Source organism: Oryza brachyantha, chromosome 9, assembly GCF_000231095.2.
Source record: "Oryza brachyantha chromosome 9, ObraRS2, whole genome shotgun sequence".
Lineage (NCBI taxonomy): Eukaryota > Viridiplantae > Streptophyta > Magnoliopsida > Poales > Poaceae > Oryza > Oryza brachyantha.
The window spans coordinates 7,586,227-7,606,543 of NC_023171.2; the positions used below are offsets into that span (position 1 = coordinate 7,586,227).

General features: G+C 39.1%; 3 protein-coding genes across 3 annotated transcripts; all 3 read left to right on the forward strand.

Annotated features, from left to right (window-relative positions):
- Nucleotides 1-2,676: 2,676 nt before the first annotated feature.
- Nucleotides 2,677-3,631, forward strand: LOC121055330 (pathogen-associated molecular patterns-induced protein A70-like). The gene has a single exon (XM_040527576.1). It carries the CDS (start codon nucleotides 2,677-2,679, stop codon nucleotides 3,382-3,384), a length of 708 nt encoding a protein of 235 aa, XP_040383510.1. The 3' UTR covers nucleotides 3,385-3,631.
- An 860-nt stretch (nucleotides 3,632-4,491) lies between these two features.
- LOC102707615 (GTP-binding protein BRASSINAZOLE INSENSITIVE PALE GREEN 2, chloroplastic) lies at nucleotides 4,492-7,236 on the forward strand. The gene is made up of 3 exons (XM_006661107.3): nucleotides 4,492-5,835; nucleotides 6,425-6,592; nucleotides 6,689-7,236. The coding sequence occupies exons 1-3, from the start codon at nucleotides 4,603-4,605 to the stop codon at nucleotides 7,076-7,078; spliced, it is 1,791 nt and encodes a 596-aa protein (XP_006661170.3). The 5' UTR covers nucleotides 4,492-4,602; the 3' UTR covers nucleotides 7,079-7,236.
- Nucleotides 7,237-18,423: 11,187 nt separating this feature from the next.
- Nucleotides 18,424-19,580, forward strand: LOC102721476 (heavy metal-associated isoprenylated plant protein 23). Its single transcript, XM_040527697.1, has 2 exons — nucleotides 18,424-18,868; nucleotides 19,000-19,580. The coding sequence occupies exons 1-2, from the start codon at nucleotides 18,706-18,708 to the stop codon at nucleotides 19,302-19,304; spliced, it is 468 nt and encodes a 155-aa protein (XP_040383631.1). The 5' UTR covers nucleotides 18,424-18,705; the 3' UTR covers nucleotides 19,305-19,580.
- The last annotated feature ends 737 nt before the right edge of the window (nucleotides 19,581-20,317 follow it).

Sequence of the window (20,317 nt, forward strand, 5' to 3'; positions counted from 1 at the left end):
CTATGAATTTATTTTTATTAATATTATTCGGCTTGTAGTAATAAAGTATACAAAATTTTAAAAAATCCTAATTTTATCGATTAAAATTTCTAAAAATCAAATAGAGAATAAAATTCGGTTGGAAGAGATTTGTAGTAAAGATGAGTTACACCTGGCCAGTTCTACCATTTTATCAAAAAAAAAAAGAAGAAATGAAGATCTATTATAGAAGAAGAATGAAGATATACTGTAGAAAGAAAAGAATAAGAGACACATAATTTAATTTAGTTAAGTAAATGAAATTTATGTAAAATCAGCATGTGATTAATCACCCACTGATTTTATAAAACATTTCAACTAATGTTTATTTCACTGTTTCTTACTACTTAAAAAAATCATCCATGTGTTGAAGTAGTTTATAATAATTGAACATAACCTACCAACACATGATGAACTTTGTGGTTCTTTTCTTATATAATCATATTTTAATCTTAGAAAAAAATAAATATGAAGAACACATACATAGCTCGTTTATGGAGAGCTCGTGGCTACAACTTTCAAATCAGTCATTAACTTTATCTAAACTTTTATAAATATTAGTTATATAATTCAATAGAAACTAAAAACCTAACATTTATAGATCCTCGCATGTTATAATAGTAATCAACATCTTGTTCATAGAAACTGGAGCATCCAAATGTAATGGTTTAACACGTACATATAAACTGTCAACATGCGTTGTGTTTAGTAGGTAATCGAACACATCCTAATGGATAGCCGTGACAAAGCCATGTAGTAACGTAGTAGAACGCCTTCATATTAAGTAACATCCGCGTGTATAGATCCACACGGCTGCACCCGGTCAGCATGAAGAAAACTAAAGGGAGACAAAAAGAATTTCCTTAGCCATTAAGTTGCTGTCATGGCAGTGATCGAGTGAGTTATCATGAATGACTTGGCTCATGAACAAGCTGGTGACGCTGACACGCAAGCGATTAAGCAGTGGCAGCATCATCCTGGAAATTTAACGACTCCAAACTTCCAAAGATCCAACTCCTAACGCAAACTCGACACCGTTGACAACATATTTTCTATTAACACCCTCGTATTTTCGTTTATGGTTATACTTATTTGACAAAATTTAATTTTTAACTCTAAATTTAGAGTTGTTTTGGAGATTTTTTTTCATCTTATACTATTTTTCAATATTTATTTTTAGATAACTAAGAACACATATAAAAATTTTATTTATAAATTATGTTTTGTTTACAAATATGTATTTGACTTTTTCGTGAAAAAGTTTGACCGCGAGGTGTAGTACGGATTTGTATTATTGTATCCCATCCTAGAAGCATCCGAACACATTAAATTAATTACTAAGAATGAAGCAAAACTAAGAGTGTCACGCGCTAAGCGCAGCCATCTTTGTAGCAGCTTGGATCATGAGCAGCCCGTCAGTGAGTAACCTTGGCCTAACCAACTTGATGTACACCTAATTAAATGGAAAGTGCCATGTTTAGTTAGGCTGCTTGCGTGATCTAGCTAGACAACCGAATGTTTTCCGTACCTGCGAATTAATGTAGTACCATAAATCTGTTTTCAAATAATTGTTAGTCTCATTTTACTTTAACCATGGGTAATTTTTATTTAATAGCTAGACTGTGATGAACTAATGATATATGATCGATCATATTTAAGATTCAGCGCATGTTGATAACATAACATATTTTAAGGGTATGTAAACTTATTGCTAAAACAGAAGTGGTTAAAGTTAATTTGAAGGGGATATGTAGGCTGTGCTCTGCCCATAAATGATTATTCATTTTTACAAGCCCGCTTTATTAGCTCCTAAACGATATGTTTATGTGAAATTTTCTAAAAGTATCTCTCTAACTTTCCTTGAGTAAGATTGCCACTTTATAGTAATTTAATTCAATAGTTTATAGCCATTAGTAATTTAAAGAAAAAACAATCCTTCAATCCTTTACTCTCAGTTATCTCACCTATCGGTGACAACAGTACGCATGTTTTACTTGAATAAGGGCCTTGAGAAAAGGTGGGTTAGTTATCTGAAAATCATAATAATAGATTAATATAAAATTAATTACTTATAAAAATATAAAATAGATTAATATGATTTTTAAAGTTACTTTTCTATAATTTTTTTTAAAAAAATAAACCGTTCAAAACACATGCTCACGAAAAATTAGCAATCTCGGATTAGGAAAGGAGGCCAACGCAGCCTAGTTTGCATTTCCAGTCCTAAACTTTTCTTTTCCTCCATTTTGTAATCCTAATCCCAGTCTCCAATGTCAGGCCACCGCCATACTAAACCAAACGTCAAAACAAAACTAACACACACAACATAGTAAAAATATGGATTAACGAGTGATTAATTGGCAACAAGCAAAGCGGCATATGAAGGTAAGAACGTGGCAGGCTCGGTCCAAGTTTGACCATTTTTTTTGCCCACGATTCACAGCTGACGCGCCGAAATGAGCGATCAATTTCTTGGTTATCAATTTAGCTTTCACCTTTTCAACTTAAAAAAATTAGCTAACAGCGTGCACTTATAAATATCGCTCACCCAATCATCCATGGCGGCCATTGTGTTATCCAAGCAGCAAAAGATTACTCTTTTTTTTGGAAGCGAGACCAAGAAGAGAGAGAGCTAGCGCGCGAAGCAAAGCAGAGTCGATGGCGGCGGGGCCGGCGCCGTGGTGGTGGCCGGTGCCGGCGTGGCTGCCGGGGTCCACCGCGGCGTGGTTCGTCGTCGTGAACGTGGTGGTGTGCGCCATCGCCGTGCTGTCGTCGAGGGCGCGGGAGTCGCTGTCGCCGCGCCTCCGCGGCGGCGGCGGCGGCGGGGCCGCGCTCGCGCGCAGGGCCTCGTCGGCGCTGGAGCGCGTCCGGTCGTCGTTCTCCCTCTTCTCCTTCACGTCGGCGAGCTTCTACGCGTTCCAGCCCGACGCCGACGCCGACGCCACGGCCCAGCCGCAGACGCCGACGCCGCGCAAGCGCTCGGTGATTGCACCCGACACGCCACCCGCCGCGGAGCCACAGACGTCGCCGGCGCCGCCGCGCAAGCGTTTGGTGGCCGCGCCCGCGCCTGACACGCCACCCGCGCGGCCGGAGGCACAGGACAACGACGAGGACGAGGACGCTAACGCCATGAGCATGGACGAAGCGTACGCGCTCGTGATGGCGGCGCGGCAGCGGCCGGCGCCGACGGAGGAGGAGGTGAGCCGGGGGGAGGTGGACGCCAAGGCAGAGGAGTTCGTCGCCGGGTTCAAGGACGAGCAGAGGCGGCAGCGCCTCGACTCCATCTTCAACTACACGCAGATGCTCAAGCAGCGCGCCGCGGCGTTCGCCGCCGGCCGCCGCCAGCAGCCGGCAGCTCAGCTTTGACTCACGTGGTTCAGATGGCTCAAACAATTTGATTGATTTCATCAGGTCAGGATTCATTTGCAGGAGAAGAATTCAGATTTGAGTTTGCTATTGTGTATATAGCCCACATGTGTCCATATTGTCAAGTTTGCGCAGATTACTTTGATTTTACATGAAAGTTTGTTCTTTTTTTCGGTTTTGGTATTGTGTATATACAAAGGTGCTGTTTTTTTGGACAGATATAAATTCTTTGATTCGTTTATGTAAATTAATCATTTCGAGAAGATTAAATTGATCAAACTTGTGTGTCAGATTGTAAAGACAAAGTGTACATTGGACACAAACTCCATGCCCCAAATGTAACCTTGAGCATTAATTTTCGTTGTAAATATTTACAAAACAAAAAATACAGTATAATTACTGTATTTTCGAAAAATAATACAGACTAGTTAAATATCTACGTGTCCGATCAATATCCAAGATATATGCAGTCAAAGTTGAGAGTTCAAAAGCTTGACCACGTGCCAACAAGTGTTTCAAGCGCGTTGCTCCTAATTGTAAATCAACAAGAAAAAAAAATATCAAAACTATGGAGCGCTCTTTTGAAGCAGTAGTATTCTCTAAAGAATTATTTGCAATGTATATATTAGTTTGTTGGCCAAATCAAAAGCTATTCCATTGTTCCACAAAAGTGTGTGATCGAATGAAATTCATATGATGTTCTATTTGATGGGGTTTTTCTTGATCCAAATACGTCGAAAACACAGACACATGTGCACATCCTCTGCGGCAAATGACAAATACTATGGTAGATGCTGTGATGTGTCAGCAATGGTGGGCACCGTATATTTGAGAAGTCCAATGGACGAAACACGCATGCGTTTGTTAAATATTTGAATAGAAGGAAACATGAAAAAAAAAGAAAAAAAAACTGATGTGAAGCCCACTGTACACCAAGTCAGCAAAATTTACTGCCAAAATTTTTTTAACTGTTTATACGATTTTAGAGGTATACATTTCATGTTTTAAGATTAAAACCTTAAACAAACTGAGCTTATTCTAATTCTGAAGCCCAACCTCCGGCGAAAGGCCCAAACTAGCTGCCACTGTTCTGGGCTTGGCCTTACATCGAGCAGCTGGTGCGCGTTCTCCCCAACCCTCTCATGTCGAGCACCTGACACCCCACCCCACCCCACCCCACCGCCGGTCTCGTAGCGGCGGCGCCGCCGCCACGGCGAGATGCTCTCCCGCGCCCGGCGCCTCCACCCCGCTCTCCGCGGCATCCTCCGCCCAACCCCTCAGCCCGCCCGCCCTCCTCCTCCTCCTTCCTCATCTCCCGGCCCCGTCTTCTCCCAAACCCCTAAACCCTTCTTCTTCCCTCTCCTCCGCTGCCACCTCTCGTCCACGCCGCCGCCGCTGGAGAAGTCGTTGGCTCCGGTGAAGGTGAATTCTGACCTCCCTGCGGTCAACGGGAATGGCCTCTGCCCCGGGTGCGGCATCGCGATGCAGTCCGCGGACCCGTCCCTCCCGGGCTTCTTCACCCTCCCGTCCCCGAAGTCCCCCGACTACCGGGCGCGCCTCGCCCCCGTCACCGCCGACGACACGCGCATCTCGGCCTCCCTGAAGAGCGGAAAGCTCCGGGAGGGCCAGGAGGCGTCACGGGAGGGCGAGGCGGAGGCGGTGGCGGCGGAGAAGGAGGGGAGGAAGGAGGACAAGGTGGTCGTGTGCGCGCGCTGCCACTCGCTGCGACACTACGGCGTCGTCAAGCGCCCCGAGGCCGAGCCGCTCCTCCCGGACTTCGACTTCGTCGCCGCCGTCGGCCCGCGCCTCGCGTCGCCGTCTGGTGCCAGGTCGCTCGTGCTGCTCCTCGCAGACGCGTCGGACTTCGACGGGTCCTTCCCGCGCGCCGTGGCGCGCCTGGTTGCGGCGGCCGGGGAGGCCCACGGCTCCGACTGGAAGCACGGCGCGCCGGCTAACCTTCCCCGCGCGCTGCTCGTGGTCACCAAGCTCGACCTGCTCCCCACGCCGTCGTTGAACCCCGACGACGTGCACGCCTGGGCGCACGCCCGAGCCCGTGCCGGCGCCGGCGCCGACCTGCGCCTCGCTGGGGTGCACCTCGTCAGCGCCGCGCGCGGGTGGGGCGTGCACGACCTGCTCGGCCACGTTCGCCAGCTCGCTGGGCCGCGCGGCAACGTGTGGGCAGTAGGTGCGCGAAACGTCGGCAAGTCTACGCTGCTCAACGCCATTGCCCGGTGCTCCGGGGTAGAGGGTCCACCCACCTTGACGGAGGCGCCGGTGCCGGGAACGACCCTCGATGTGATCCAGGTGGATGGCGTTCTTGGATCTCAGGCAAAATTGTTCGACACACCGGGATTGCTTCATGGTCACCAGCTGACATCGAGACTGACTCGCGAGGAGCAGAAGCTTGTTCGAGTGAGCAAGGAAATGCGGCCGAGGACATACAGATTAAAGGTTATATTCTTTTTCACCTCACCCAACCCCAGTCGTGTTTGTGATTATTTTCTTTTGTTCAGCGCAACTGCACAAGTAACATAATTGCTACTCATCATTTTCTTAAGTTCAGCACAAGTGTCTTGTTAACTACTCGAGGTTTTCTGTAGTTCTCTGCAACTGAACTGAAGCTGCTTTGCTGAAGCAATTAATTGTGTTACATCATTGAAAGTAGTTTAGGACACTAATTGTTGTGGAAATGAAGTACTGAAATTCTAGCTTGTTCTAGTTATTTATAACAAATTGAATCTTCTTTGGTTAAAACAACAGCTGTGCACCCCTAGTGATAGCGAAGCAATTGTGATATTGAACCTGACAGATACATGATAATGGATTGACAGAAAATTTATACCGCTTTGCAGTTAGGGAATTCCAAGTCTTAGACTCAATTCTTAGAATTATGACTAGGAATCATGGCTGGCTCAATCTAGAATTACTTGCACCTTTGGTTTACGAATAGGCAATCACTTTTGCTACAGAATTTCTTTGCTTTTACTAATTCCGCATATGTAATGACGCATACTTGTAATTTGTTTTGTAACCTCTGCAGACGGGGCAGTCTGTACATATCGGTGGGCTGGTGCGCCTGGACATTGAAGATTTAACTGTAGGATCAGTGTATGTAACAGTATGGGCATCGCCACTTGTCCCTCTTCACATGGGGAAGACTGAAAATGCCGCCACAATGATAAAGGACCACTTTGGATTGCAACTACAGGTATACATATTACCTGCAATGAACTTTGTTTTGTCTTAATTTACATTGTATTATTTAGATTATAACACAATGTTCTACCTGATGTTGCACCTGCAGCCTCCTATTGGCCAGCAACGAGTAAATGAACTCGGTAAATGGGTGAGGAAACATTTCAAAGTTTTTGGGAACAGTTGGGATGTGAATTCTGTGGATATAGCAATTGCTGGGCTTGGTTGGTTTGGAATTGGTCTGAAAGGAGAAGCGGTATTAGGACTATGGACATACGATGGTGTTGATGTTGTGGCCAGGAACTCCCTTGTCCATGAGAGGGCAACCATTTTTGAGGAAGCCGGGTTCACAGTTTCAAAGATTGTCTCCCAGGCAGATAGCACTGCAAATAGGCTAAAGAATAGTAAGAAAATAAACAAGAAGAAGGATAACAAAGCCAATCCATCTCCCCCCGCAGATCCAGAATCCTTAAAACCTGCTGAGGTTGTAGATGCTTAAGTGATTATCATTCTATTCTAGGACAGGAGTTTCTCTACGTTCTACAATATTGGCATTTGGCCTTATGTTGTCAGTTGAAGTTTGAAATAGAAAAAGCCATAGGTTGCACAATGTATACTTGTTAAGACTTACAACCTTCGCCTCAAAATAAACGAATTTCTGAGTTTTTGATAGAATTTTCAACTCTTCGTCTTATTTGAAAATTTTTTATGATTAATATTTTTATTGTTATACATGATAAAACATGAATAATACTTTACATATAACTAATTTTTTTAATTTTTTAATAAAATTTTCAAATAAGACGGATAATCAAACACTCAATTTAGAAAACTCAGAAATTATCTTTTTTTGGGACGGAGTAGTAAGAGGGAGTTGTAGTCCCTGGAAGCTTCTTCTTCTTCTCCTTTTTTCTTTTTTTGGGATGAGAATGCCCGACGGAGATCTCTTCAGCGCGGAGGACGGAGGGGGGCAATGGGGTCGACGTCGGCGGATGGATGGAATGGGCGGAGAGTGAATGGATAAACACATGCTTTATTTCTCTTTCTTTTTAATTTCCACACAGATGTTGAGGAAGAGGAATGGAAGGAGGGTAAAATAGTTTTTGGGTTGTGGCTTTGTGGGCCGAGACTACTGTGCTATGGCTTAAGTGGCTTCCGTATATGATTTCGGATTTGCTTGGACCCAGCGGAGGAATGTGTGTGGTCTACTAGTTGAGAGCACAGTTGAGTCTCCTTGGGTTGGGCATGCCCTAAGCAGCTTTTATGTCAAGACTTCAGAAACAGCATCATCTCACAGCATGGTGTTATTCCTTCCATCCAAAATGAATCAACTTCTGTTATAAAATCTCGATATATGGGTTGGGCGTGGCCTAAGTAATTTATATGTTGGGACTTCAGAAACACCGGCATATCATATTATGTGATATTACTCCTTCCGACCAAAATGAATTAACTTCTGTTATTGATGTTGGATACATGTGTCTAGATCATAGAATGATATACACTTGTTTGGCACAGAAATTTCGCATGGACTTTTTAGGGTTTTCACAGTAATTGAATTCTGGTAGTAAATTCCTGCATCCCAGAGGAGGCTATAAATTACTGCAAAATGACCAAGTGCTCTAGTTATATGAACCTGGAAAATATTGCCGCAATATCTCACATCTCCGAAGTTTTTGCTCAAATGAGCATGACTGCATTGCCGACTGAAATTTTAACGTTTCACCTGTTTGAACATTTGGAATTTATGAACTATTCGACTTAATGACTATGCTCTGGTGAAGCTAATAGCCTAATACTATCTGATGTATTGCAGATAAATAAATAAAAGGGTATCAAATGCAACATTTATTTGTCACGTAAAGATGGCTGTACTCGTTGTCAACCCAAATCCTGAGATGCCATCATTGACATAAAGTACAACCTTTTTCAATTTAATTTAGCGAAAGCATATACATGAGATAATTTCATATTATTAGTAAGGTGAGTTGTTAATGGCAAGCTTTATCCAGGATTGGGAAAAGTGGAAGCTCCTAAATTGTTTTTGTTTTCCCACTTTGGCTATCTGAAAGTCCAAATGCCCCTTCTACTTTCATGGAAGGCCAAATCCGGCTACCTACTAGAGAACTGGTTTATTAACCCCTTAACTTTTATAATGGCTACAGATCAATCCTTGATTGTTTCAAAGAAGTTTTGCAACAAGCTATCTGCATATGTGGCGTTCACAATCATGCAAATTAGTGGCACGCAATAATAGAGAGGATAGAAGAGAAAGATACATGAGGTAAATAATAAAGAGAAGGGATTAAGAAAAGTTATTTTCATTAATAGATGATAGAAGAGAAATATACATGAGGTAAATAATAAAGAGAAGGGATTAAGAAAAGTTGGTTCCATTGGCTGTTAACTAAGCGAATCAAGCGTAGTGCAATCATTAGCAATTTTTTTCCTGAAGGAAAAAGATCATCAGTAGACAATAATACTGTTAGTTGCCTCACTAAAGTACAAACTGCACTGTACTATATATAAATGCTCATTATTTTTAAACTATGCAAACAGAATTAGGGCTCACTTGGAATGCGGGATTTTAAAAATGAAGAAATTAAAAAAAAAGCACACAGAAACAGGATGGCATTCCTTCTAGAATCCAACAGGATTTCAAAACATGGGAATACTCTGACACTAGTGTTTTTGGATGGGTAGAAGGAAATAGACACAGCAGGAATTTTGAAGAAAGTTGCCTGTTGTAGAGATAAAGTAAGTGCTCTACGATTCTCTCTACCGATAGTAGAACTAATCTAGATTATTTATTTTTTCTAATTTAATAGATCAGATTTATTTATACTACCACATCAACCACTGGTAATAGAATATTTTTTAACTGTTAGTAGAATTTTAAATCAACGGTCGAGATTTTATACCAATGTTAACACTAGTAGTAAAATACTATCAATAGAGATTATTATAGTCAAGCTCTAAAGTAAAGAGAAAGGAAGTGCACTGGACTTCTCAAAGAAAAATAAAAAGACAAGTTATGAGCTCATGTTTATTTTCCTATGGAGTGAGGACATGTGGAGCAATCCATAGGAATATATATAACTTCCTATTCGTTTGATCCAAAGAGCCTCATAGGGAAAAAAACCTTTACTAAGGAATTCAATCCTTTAAAATTCCTTCCATCCAAAGGAGTCCTTACGAATTGTTTTGTTGATACCAAATCCAGTTGGTCATGAGGGACATATCCTTACACATAAAACAATTCAATTTTCTCATCAGAATGGATAAAACACAATTCAATAATCTCGATCTCGGAAGAATGAAGCTAATTAATTAAATTCCTGTACTCCATACAGTGTTTTAATTAAATTCCTGTATAGGATTAAGCCATGGGTTCTAACCATGCAAGTTTTGGACATTTAATTGGCCGTCCATTATTGCGGTAAATCTGCTTGCGAAAAAAAAAATGTAAGCTGTCAACTTCCAACAAAAAAAAAAAAAGAAGTTGCATGGGCTATATAATTAAACCGACAATGTAGACTCAGCTGGGTGTATGCTACAAAGATGAATATGACACCCCACTTTTGTTTTTTGATATTTGGAAAGGAGGAGCAAGTGCCTGTCTCACTAGCTAGAATGAATTCCAATTATTGGTTATGCAATGCAATTTCATAGCTAGTCTAGATTAGACTACCAACTAAATGCACCACACAATAAGCCTCTACATATAAACCTCAAAATATCATGTAGAATTATATGATGAGGTGGATGAGATGACAGAACTGAGGCCTCCCTCATACATGGAAACCTCTACATAAACCTGAAAAGAAATATAGTAGTGGATTAGGAGCAAATGGATAAGAAATAAATAGTTATGGATGATAATTTATTGTGTATATTGGCTTTTAATTGATATGCAGATAATGTGAACAATATTAAAATGTGGCAATCAACTCTTGTACTCTCTTTCATCTCAAAATAATTTTACTTTAGCTTCTATCATTTTTCCCAAAAGAAGTCCACTTTTCTTTCCACACCTACGTCTATCCACAAATCGATTTGCTTTATTCTTTTTTATATCCTTAACCAACCTATTATCTAGCTACCAACCATCCTGCTTGACCAATAACGAGAGTGTACTTTGGTCTTTTTTTTCTCTCTACGTTGTTTTGAACACTTTGAACTAGAAGTGAATATATTTCGAGATGGAGGTAGTATTACGTTTGCTATATGTATCGGCCAAATTACTCTTCCAGACATGGTGAAGATATGTAGCTAGGTAAAAATATTTATCTAGTAAAATGACGGCCTTGAGTAACATGCTGCCTGGTGTGGAGAATAATTCCGGTGTTCCCATTGCGCAAAAGTATACTCAAATTGTAAAATTAAGATGTGCAATATGATGGTATCTCCAATCATGTAAATTAAATTTGTCTCGACAAATATCTTGCAATAAATATATAATAAAAGACAAATTTATGTCTGAACCAATTTATACCGATATACTGTAGGTTCTTTCAACATTGTTCATTCATGATTTCGTCCTTTTAAATCTTTTTGCATGAAAGTTTTCACAACATCGATAAGTTTTTAATAGGAAGTTAATAAGGATAAGCATTTACTGCTAGCCTTGTTTTTTTAAGCGTGTCGTGTTCATGGAAATATGAATACGATGTGCATGTATAATGTTAATCTCCACATGGGTCTTCCATGTAACAGGAAAGAACAATTTATATGTGCTTTTGTGTATTCGAAACACGGGGGCACCCATCTTTTTCTTAGCACTATTAGAAGTGCTCTCGCATGCCTCGGTGGTACAGAGATTTTTCCGGCCGGTTACTCTATTTTTCATCAAACCACATATATCAATATTTTCTTTGAAAAAATTGAATATCCTTCACTTTATTAAATCTCAAGATAATTATTACTGTTTTATTTACCTTCAATACATTTATCAGTATTTTCATAAACTCTAATATAATAATTATCTAAAAGAGAACTTATTTTAGTATAAATAGCATAGAAAAAATAATCCTATTTTAAGAAGGAGATAGCAGAACAAAACACTATAGGTGGTGTTTGGGACAAGTGACTTATTTTTAGTCCATTGTCCCATCGAATGTTTAGACACTTAATAAACTCATCCATAATCTTGGACTAATTCATGAGACGAATCTATTGAGCCTAATTAATTCATGATTAATCTATGTGATGCTACAGTAAACATGCTCTAATTATGGATTACTTAGGCTTAAAAAATTCATCTCGTGGATTACCACTCATTTATAAAATTAGTTTTTTATTAGTCTATATTTAATACTTTAAATTGATGTTCAAATATTCGATGTACCATAGGACTAAAATTTTATTCCTATCTAAACAACCCTATAGTTAGCTGCCCTTTCTGTCAAATTACTGTCAATCAAAACCTATCACACTCGAGACAGATCGACGCGATGCCCTACGCCCCTACTCGCTAGCCTGCCTAGCCACTGCACGTTGTTTCCAAAAGAACAGCTGCATTTTTCTTTTTGATAGATCCATCGATTATTGATCCATCCTTTCCGATCTCGACTGATTGATCGTTGATCATTGATGATCATCTTGTTCGTCGCCTACTCCCTCAGTACTTTGGATTTGGATGATATACTCAATTTGTCTAAGGTTGTTATAGTATTTTAGCTAACTTGCCTAAGATTTGGTTAATAAAAATGGAGCTGCTTTAGCTAGTATGTGATAAGTGTGTCATATTTCTTGTGTCATTAACAAGAGGGCTATGTATATTGAAAATGAAATCTTGTCACAAGTGTGGCACAAACCAAACACACACCTAACTCGGTCAAATTTGACTAACTTAAGGTGTGGCAAACTTAGGCAAGATGTGGTAATAACCAAACAACCCCTAAATGTTTGACGCCATTGACTTTTTTATACATGTTTAACCGTTCGTTTTATTTATTTTTTAAAAAAATATGTAAAGCTATATATATGCATAAAAGTATATAAATGAAAAGATATAAAAATAATTAATAATTATATAATTTTTGAATAAGACGAATAGTCAAACGCATATAAAAAAGTCAATGGCGTCAAACATCTAAGAATGGAGGGAGTATATCATGCATCCTAGGAGACGCAAACAACTTTTGTATTTAAGATATTCCTAACATACGTATACTACTTTAAGTGTCTTTAATGATGGTGACATTGAATCATTCGTCCAACTGCTTTCTACAGTTATCTTGTAAATTAGTCAATGATATTTTTTGATATTATGAAATAGTCTGTTTTAGTTCAAACATGTGATATTAGTATAGTTAACAAAAATTCCTATAACATTTTATAAAATATTTTCGCTGCAAAACATGAGTATTTTCACACACACATATAATGCATAGTAGAACATACGTTTACCTACTCAAACAATCTCTACCATCCATTCATCATACACATATATGTGTATACATGCATATATCCATGTTGATATATATACATATCCACACATATACATATATGTATGTATATAATAAAACATACTCTTCATATAATATTGTGCATAAATCTTAAGGATATATGAAGGGCTAAGATTGTATGTATGTGTACATAAACATATGTTCTAAAAATTCACTTTTTATATATGTATGTGTGTGTAATATTACCATGCGCTAGATGCAATTTCATTGCTTAATGAAATTTCCATTGTCTTAAAAATATATCACAGTGCACTTTATTGAAATTGCAGGCTTGCTACCCATGCCCATTAATTAACTATATAGTAATTCCTTAATCACTAAGTCTTGGCAACACAGATAGATGAACCAGGAAGAAAGCAAGAGGAAGGAAGATTCGATTTTAGGTGTGCAGAGCTTCGGAATGACCAATCTCGAGCAAGTCACGTTGTTCTCAGTTGAAAATTATTGGTTCCGACTTGTTGTCATTAATCATTTTTCTTAAAAATATTATTATTTCAACATCAAAGTTCATATTATTTTATTTATAATAAAATTACTTTACTACTCGCTCCAGTGTAAAATACAATAATTTCAGCATTCAAAATTTGTGAACAATTTCATTACATACTCATTCATATTAACGCAACACAACTAATCATAACCATTTCTTATTCAATTTCACCGATCACTATTTTCTCGTTTCAACCAATAATAAGCATCCCTCGTCTAATTTTACCCCTTTTCTCAGTAGCCTCTAGAGGTGCTTATATTTTTATGGTGGAGGGAAGTAGTATCTAAGATTTAAAACTTTCTTCTTTGACGTTGCTTGATTAAGTGCCAATTTAATTACAAATTTAAAACAAAATTGTAGGTTCAGTGCTAATTTAATTACAAAACCGTGACGTTTATAGCTCCGACATAATTGCGGTGCTAGAGATTTTAATTCTACAACCTACAGTTTTGAGATAATTTTGTGATGTAATGTTCTAAATTTATAGTTTTAAGATAGTGTGATAAAACATAGTTTATGAAATTTACTTTAAAACTTATCCACTTTAAGTAGTCAAAACTGACGGTATTCACGAGTGGAGGGAGTATCACGAACGACCAATTACTGAATGTTGAGGTCAAACTCAGACAAAAAGGTTGGTTCAGTATGACATGACTAAATATTCTTCAGCCAATATGTGATGCCGAAATGTCCTTGTCCCTTGATTTGATTTGGCTACATGCTCACCCTGCCGGCACAGCTTTTGAGAGTGCCAAAGCTCCCTAAAAAGTTTCTTTGATGTTTTGACTGGTAGCACCATGCATATATATGAGCTAGGGGTAAAGGTATTCTGTGTCATTGAAATCCCTATTTATTCTCCGTAATAAAATTTTTGGTATTACTGAAGAGAAGGATGGACTAGAAACAATTATCTCTCGTCCAGCCTCTCCTAATAATTTTTCTGGATCCGCCACTGTCCCTATTGAAAAAAACATAAATCAAAATAGTGTTTTAGTAGAGGTTTTAGAAATTTCCTCAGGCTCGTCCGACCCGACAAACAGGGCTAGCTCCGCCCCCTGGCTAGGGGCTGTAAGTTTCTGTTGAAGACAGGTATCCCTATCATCTTAAAAAAAGAAATTTGGGAATTATCAGAAGAAATAGAATTTTGGGAATTTACATGAGCTAGCTAGGCCTATTCCATTAGTCTTGAAAAAAAGACCTATTGATTCTATTTACTACATTGTAATTAATTATAACCTTAAATATTTGTGCTTATTTCTAATGAGAATAGTCCCACATTGAAAGTTTAATGGGAGTGATACCAACTTAAAATGAAGGAGTCCCTCACATCTCAGGCTAGCTTTTAGGGTGTGGAAAGACTCCCTCCCAGTTGGGCCACCGTCTTCTTTTTTTTTTTGGCCAATAATTTCGTTGATATTCTAAAATCACTAGCATCACACTAATATGTTACATTATCATTGATGTCTGCCATGGCAGAGGTTATCCATGTTGATTCGAAATTCCATTTGTCATTTCGGTTGTGGAAGTATGAATATGAATATGTTTGTAAATGTCTGCCATCGGGGAGACTATCCATTGATTCGAAATTCATTTGGCCGGCGATTGATTGTTAATCCACTCTTCTTCTCTAGAACGATCTATTAATTCAGAAAAAAAAAGAGCAATTCATCGGAAAGCTTTTATTCACACACATCGAACAGGAATTAGTTCCACTTGCTCATCTGTCAATCACCTGACATGATTTCGTTAATTATGTTTTATGTGGGCTGTATATGTGTTAGCGGGTGATATTTGGATAAAAAATAATTTATAAATAAAACTTTTATATACGTATTCTTAGCGATTTAAAAGCGAAGACTGAAAAATAAACTTCAGCGAAAAAAATCCTAAAATCAACTCCAAATTTAAGGTTAACTATTTTGCATTAGTATTAATGCAAATAGTTACTATGGTTCAGATATGATTAAATTGTCAGTGTTGTTTTGTGATAACTGACCACATGATTAACTCACGCTAAAGAGGGTAAATCAATTCCATGTAATCACCCTAATCAAGTTGATCATGAGTTGATAGCATTATAACAGTAAGATGCGCTACATCCGTTACTGAAATAGATATTATACTTAAGTTCAAATCATGTAGATTTTAGCTAGCTGCCCTACTTTGTGCAATTGCACACTTGATATATGCATATACCTTCAATAATTCCACATTTTAGTGCTACTTTATCAAATTGTGTTGAATTGATGTCCACTTAACAAACTGGTAGCCCACTTACAAGAATAAATGCATTACTGTTTCTCCAAATAAAATGGAAACAAATTGATTAAAAGAGGACTGACCAGTTGTGGTCTAAATAGGTTAGGCAACATCTTCAAAGTGAAGAAATACCATGTTTTCACTTCAGTGGCTAGTCCTTTTCACATTCTTGTTTACTTTTCAAAGTGGTGCTAAAAAAGTTTACTTTTCAGTGTAAGGTAAAAGAGAGTAGCTTTCACTAGCATAAAAAGATGGATTTTGTCCTAGCTTTCGGTTTATTTCTAATGATTAGCGTGGAAAACACACAAGTTAGAGACATGCAGAAAATGTATAATATATGTGGTGGCATACCTTTTGTTCAGTGCTCTGTTGCTTAAAAAATCCAAGCATGCATGGTTCTATTAATGTACTGATTATTATAATTTATAAGGCCAACTCTCCAGTATATTTTACTGATAGCATTATACTACCAGTAGAAAGAGGGTATTTTTGTACTTTGTTAATTACTTGATTAATAGTATTTTGTAATTTTGTTTTTTTACAATAAAGATCACAACAAAAAAAGGTCAGTATTACCCTCTTCAAATTTCTACTACACCTAATATTGTTGGTAGTATAATTTAATCACAGCTGTCCGATAAAAATAGATCAACGGTATAGATTAAATTCTACTACTAGTAATACACCGGAGTCACCCCGAATTTATAAATATGCATTATCAATAATGAACTGGTGTTGATAAATATGCGCAAATCTTATCATGGAATCAACATAGGCGTGTTTAGGTGAAAAGGCACTCTTGTTTGTATGGTTCTCTTGGATTTACGCATATTTCTTTGACTGATGAATAAAAGCATATCAAAATAATATACATGAAATCATGTATATATTTATTACTAGGTAATATATCATACATGTATTGAATGAACTGCAAGCATGATTACATACAAATATATAACAATCTGACAGACAGGATGAAGCTAGTACTAGACATTGTGTTTTTAATACAACCAACTCATTTGCCAATCAATCACCTCTTCAGGCCGTATACTCCATGTGTTGAAAACATAAATTTCTTGCAGAATCCTTTCAGTGTTTTCAGGGACAGATGTAAGGAACAGAGTGATGTACTCCCTCTGTCAAAAAAAAACCAATTCTCCGGTTTCCGTGTCCAACATTTGATCATCTGTCTTATTTGAAAAATTTTCAGAAAATTAGAAAAAAAATTAGTCTCACGTAAAGTACTATTCATGATTTATTATCTAATAAAAACAAAAATATCAATCACAAAAAAATTTTGAATAAGATGAAGAGTCAAAAATTATAGGTAAAAAGTGAAAAATTGATTTATTTTGGGACGGAGGGAGTAAGGTGGAGAGGAAGGAATATTATACTGACCCCCATTCCCCAACCCTACAATTCACAGCCAAATCTCACAATATTTTGAGACCTGCAAACTGGGGCCTGGCTACCCAATCAGGGAGCAAAACCACAGCTCAGCAATCACCATGAAGCAGTTGGCAGCCTCTGATTGGCCTCCTCCTTGCTTACCTGTCCCTTAGTTGGCCCCCACTATACCTGCTTACACAGGCATCGTTCACACCAGCACACAGCAAATGCATGACCAGATTTGCAGAATTCATGTCCAGGTTGTAGTGGCCTTTAGGAACTGAAACCAGTTGAGAGTGGGAGCCAATGAAATCATGAGGATCAAACCCATTTTGCAAGCACAATATCCAAGGTATTTACTTTGTAAAATTGATAGGAACATCATATGTATTTTTCCAGCATTCTCTGAAGGGGTGATTGTTTGAATGGTATATTTGCAACGAAAAATAATTTGCGAACAAAATTTATATATGTGTCCTTAGCGATCTAAAAGCAAAAGCTGAAAAATAAACTATAATAAAAAAATGCTAAATCAACTCTAAATTTAAGATTTAAAAATTTAAATTTGGCTTATAAGAAGCGAAAAAACGAGGATATATAGTGGTAAGTTCGTAGAGGTGGATCAGATCATGCACAATTTGTTCGGTTCATGGTTTAGTTTTCTGAACTGAACAATAACCCACACTGTTTACGTGAATATCATTCGGTTTCTATTTTCTTAAATATCACAATATCAATATGAGATTTATATTTCATATTAGAAAATCAACAAATAATTAAACTATGAACCAAAAGTTATCCAGCACAAGGAACACAAGTACATCTTCCTTTCTTCCCTGGTGCCCTCCTGCATGCACTTTCCTTTTGCTTAGCACAGGGGGATAAACTTTGCTACTGACAGTGGCCGGCCACAGCAAAAGCTCTTTCATCTGTGGGGTTTGCTCCTGCCCTGCTGCATGCCTTTCCATGTCTAAATATCTCAAGTCGGTTGAGAGATGAATTCAGCAGAAAAGGGTTTAATTTGCAGGTGCAGGGTGCAAGGTATCTCTCAGGGAAACTTCTTTCAGATAGACAGCATCAGCAGACTGCACACGGTTTGGCTCAGCTTAGCTGTGCTGCCACAGTTTCTCACTGGCTGCAAGAATGCAAGCAAGAAAGCAGCTTAGCTAGCTACTCACCTGGATGCAACAACCGACACCACACAAGGAAGAGGCCTCTCCCAACTCCTATATATATACACGCATACACACCATCTCTTGTAAGGTTCAGAGTTCAGAGTTCAGGTCCATTCCAAAGTCTCAATCAATCCATCTCTCTCTCGATTGCTCCATACTATCTGTGACTGTGACTGTGAGCCTGCATGAGTGACTGACCATCGCAAGAAAAGAACAAGCTTTGTTAGATTTGTAAGAAAAGAACAACTTGGTCATTAGGTGAAGGGTGTTCTTGCTCTGTTCTTTCTCGGTTCTTCTGGTTGGATCGCGTTGAGACCGATCAGAACTCAGAACTGCGACAACAATGGGAGGCACGATGGAGTACCTGTCTGATCTTCTCGGCGGCGGCGGCGGCGGCCGCCGGAGGTACAGGAAGAGGAAGCAGTTCCAGACAGTGGAGCTCAAGGTCCGGATGGACTGCGACGGCTGCGAGCTCAAAGTCAGGAACGCCCTCTCCGGCATGAAAGGTACTAATCAATACCACCACAAAAACCAATCTAAAACATACACAAAATGAAATCTTTGGAACCATATATCCATGAAATGATAGCATCGATTAACATTTAACACACGTGTGATTGATCTTGGATGGATGCAGGGGTGCAGTCGGTGGAGATAAACAGGAAGCAGTACAAGGTGACGGTGCAGGGGTTCGTGGAGCCGGGCAAGGTGGTGAAGCGGGTGCAGGCGACGGGGAAGAAGGCGGAGATCTGGCCCTACGTGCCCTACAGCCTCGTCGCCCACCCCTACGCCGCGCCGGCCTACGACAAGAAGGCGCCGCCGGGCCACGTCCGCCGGGTCGACGCCGTCGTGCCCGTCGCCGCCGCCGCCGCGGCGGCGCAGGAGGAGCGCCTCACCACCATGTTCAGCGACGAGAACCCCAACGCCTGCTCCATCATGTGAAAATCACTATCACTGTCATCAACCTGTTCATTAGTCAAGGTTAATTAAGCTGCTTTTGGCTACTGTAACTGAAGATTAAGGCAGTGTAATCTTCAGGGTTCAGATGTATGTATGTCTCTTGCATGTGCATTGGAATCTTAGCCATCAGTAGCTTTACTATAGTTTAGGTTGGTAGATTAGATTTTTATATATGTATGCATATGTATGTATGGAGGTCTGTGCTGTTATGAGACAAATGGTTGAGTTGCATGACATATAATACAAGATATGTTTGTACTTGATGGTGCAGCTGGATTTCTCTCCTGATGATTGCTTTTGGTACACTTATAATAAGAAAGAGTTTGTTGGTTGGTTGGCATCCAAACATTACCACAACAAACTTTATGCTGCTAAAATCTGCTCATAACATCGTTTGGTTGGTTACTGTAATTCTGACATGCTAAACTTTATCAGACCCAAAATACTCTTAATTCTTGCCAAAAATTTTATCACACTTGTGGGCTAGTGGGCCTAGTGGCTAACAAATTGCTCGCCACACTTTTGGTGACATGCAATGATCTTTACAAAGATAGTTATGAAAATAATTTAGTCACTAACCAAATAAGCTTCTATTCTAACCCAATGGCCAGTACACACGCATTTCCAACTCTCCATTTCCAATCATTTGGACATGGATTGATTTATTACAACTATCATGATCAGTCTCACCTTTCATTTCATTGATTACTTTATAAAACTGGAGGCCTTTAATTGTTTTTGTAGCCTGTAGTATAGCTTATTATTTGTCCCCTGAACCAAACTGAAGCTCCCAACTGATTGGGGATCTAATAATCAGAGCATTCTACTCAACTCTGAACAGCACACACTTTGTGTATTCTGAATGCTTCAGTACAGTAAAGTATTAAAGATGCATAAATTAAACCTGAAACCTTTCTCCCTCTTTTCACTGCTGCTGATTTCTCCTTTTTTTTTTGTTGAAGAATTTGGTGTCGACACACAAACAGATCGTGTTT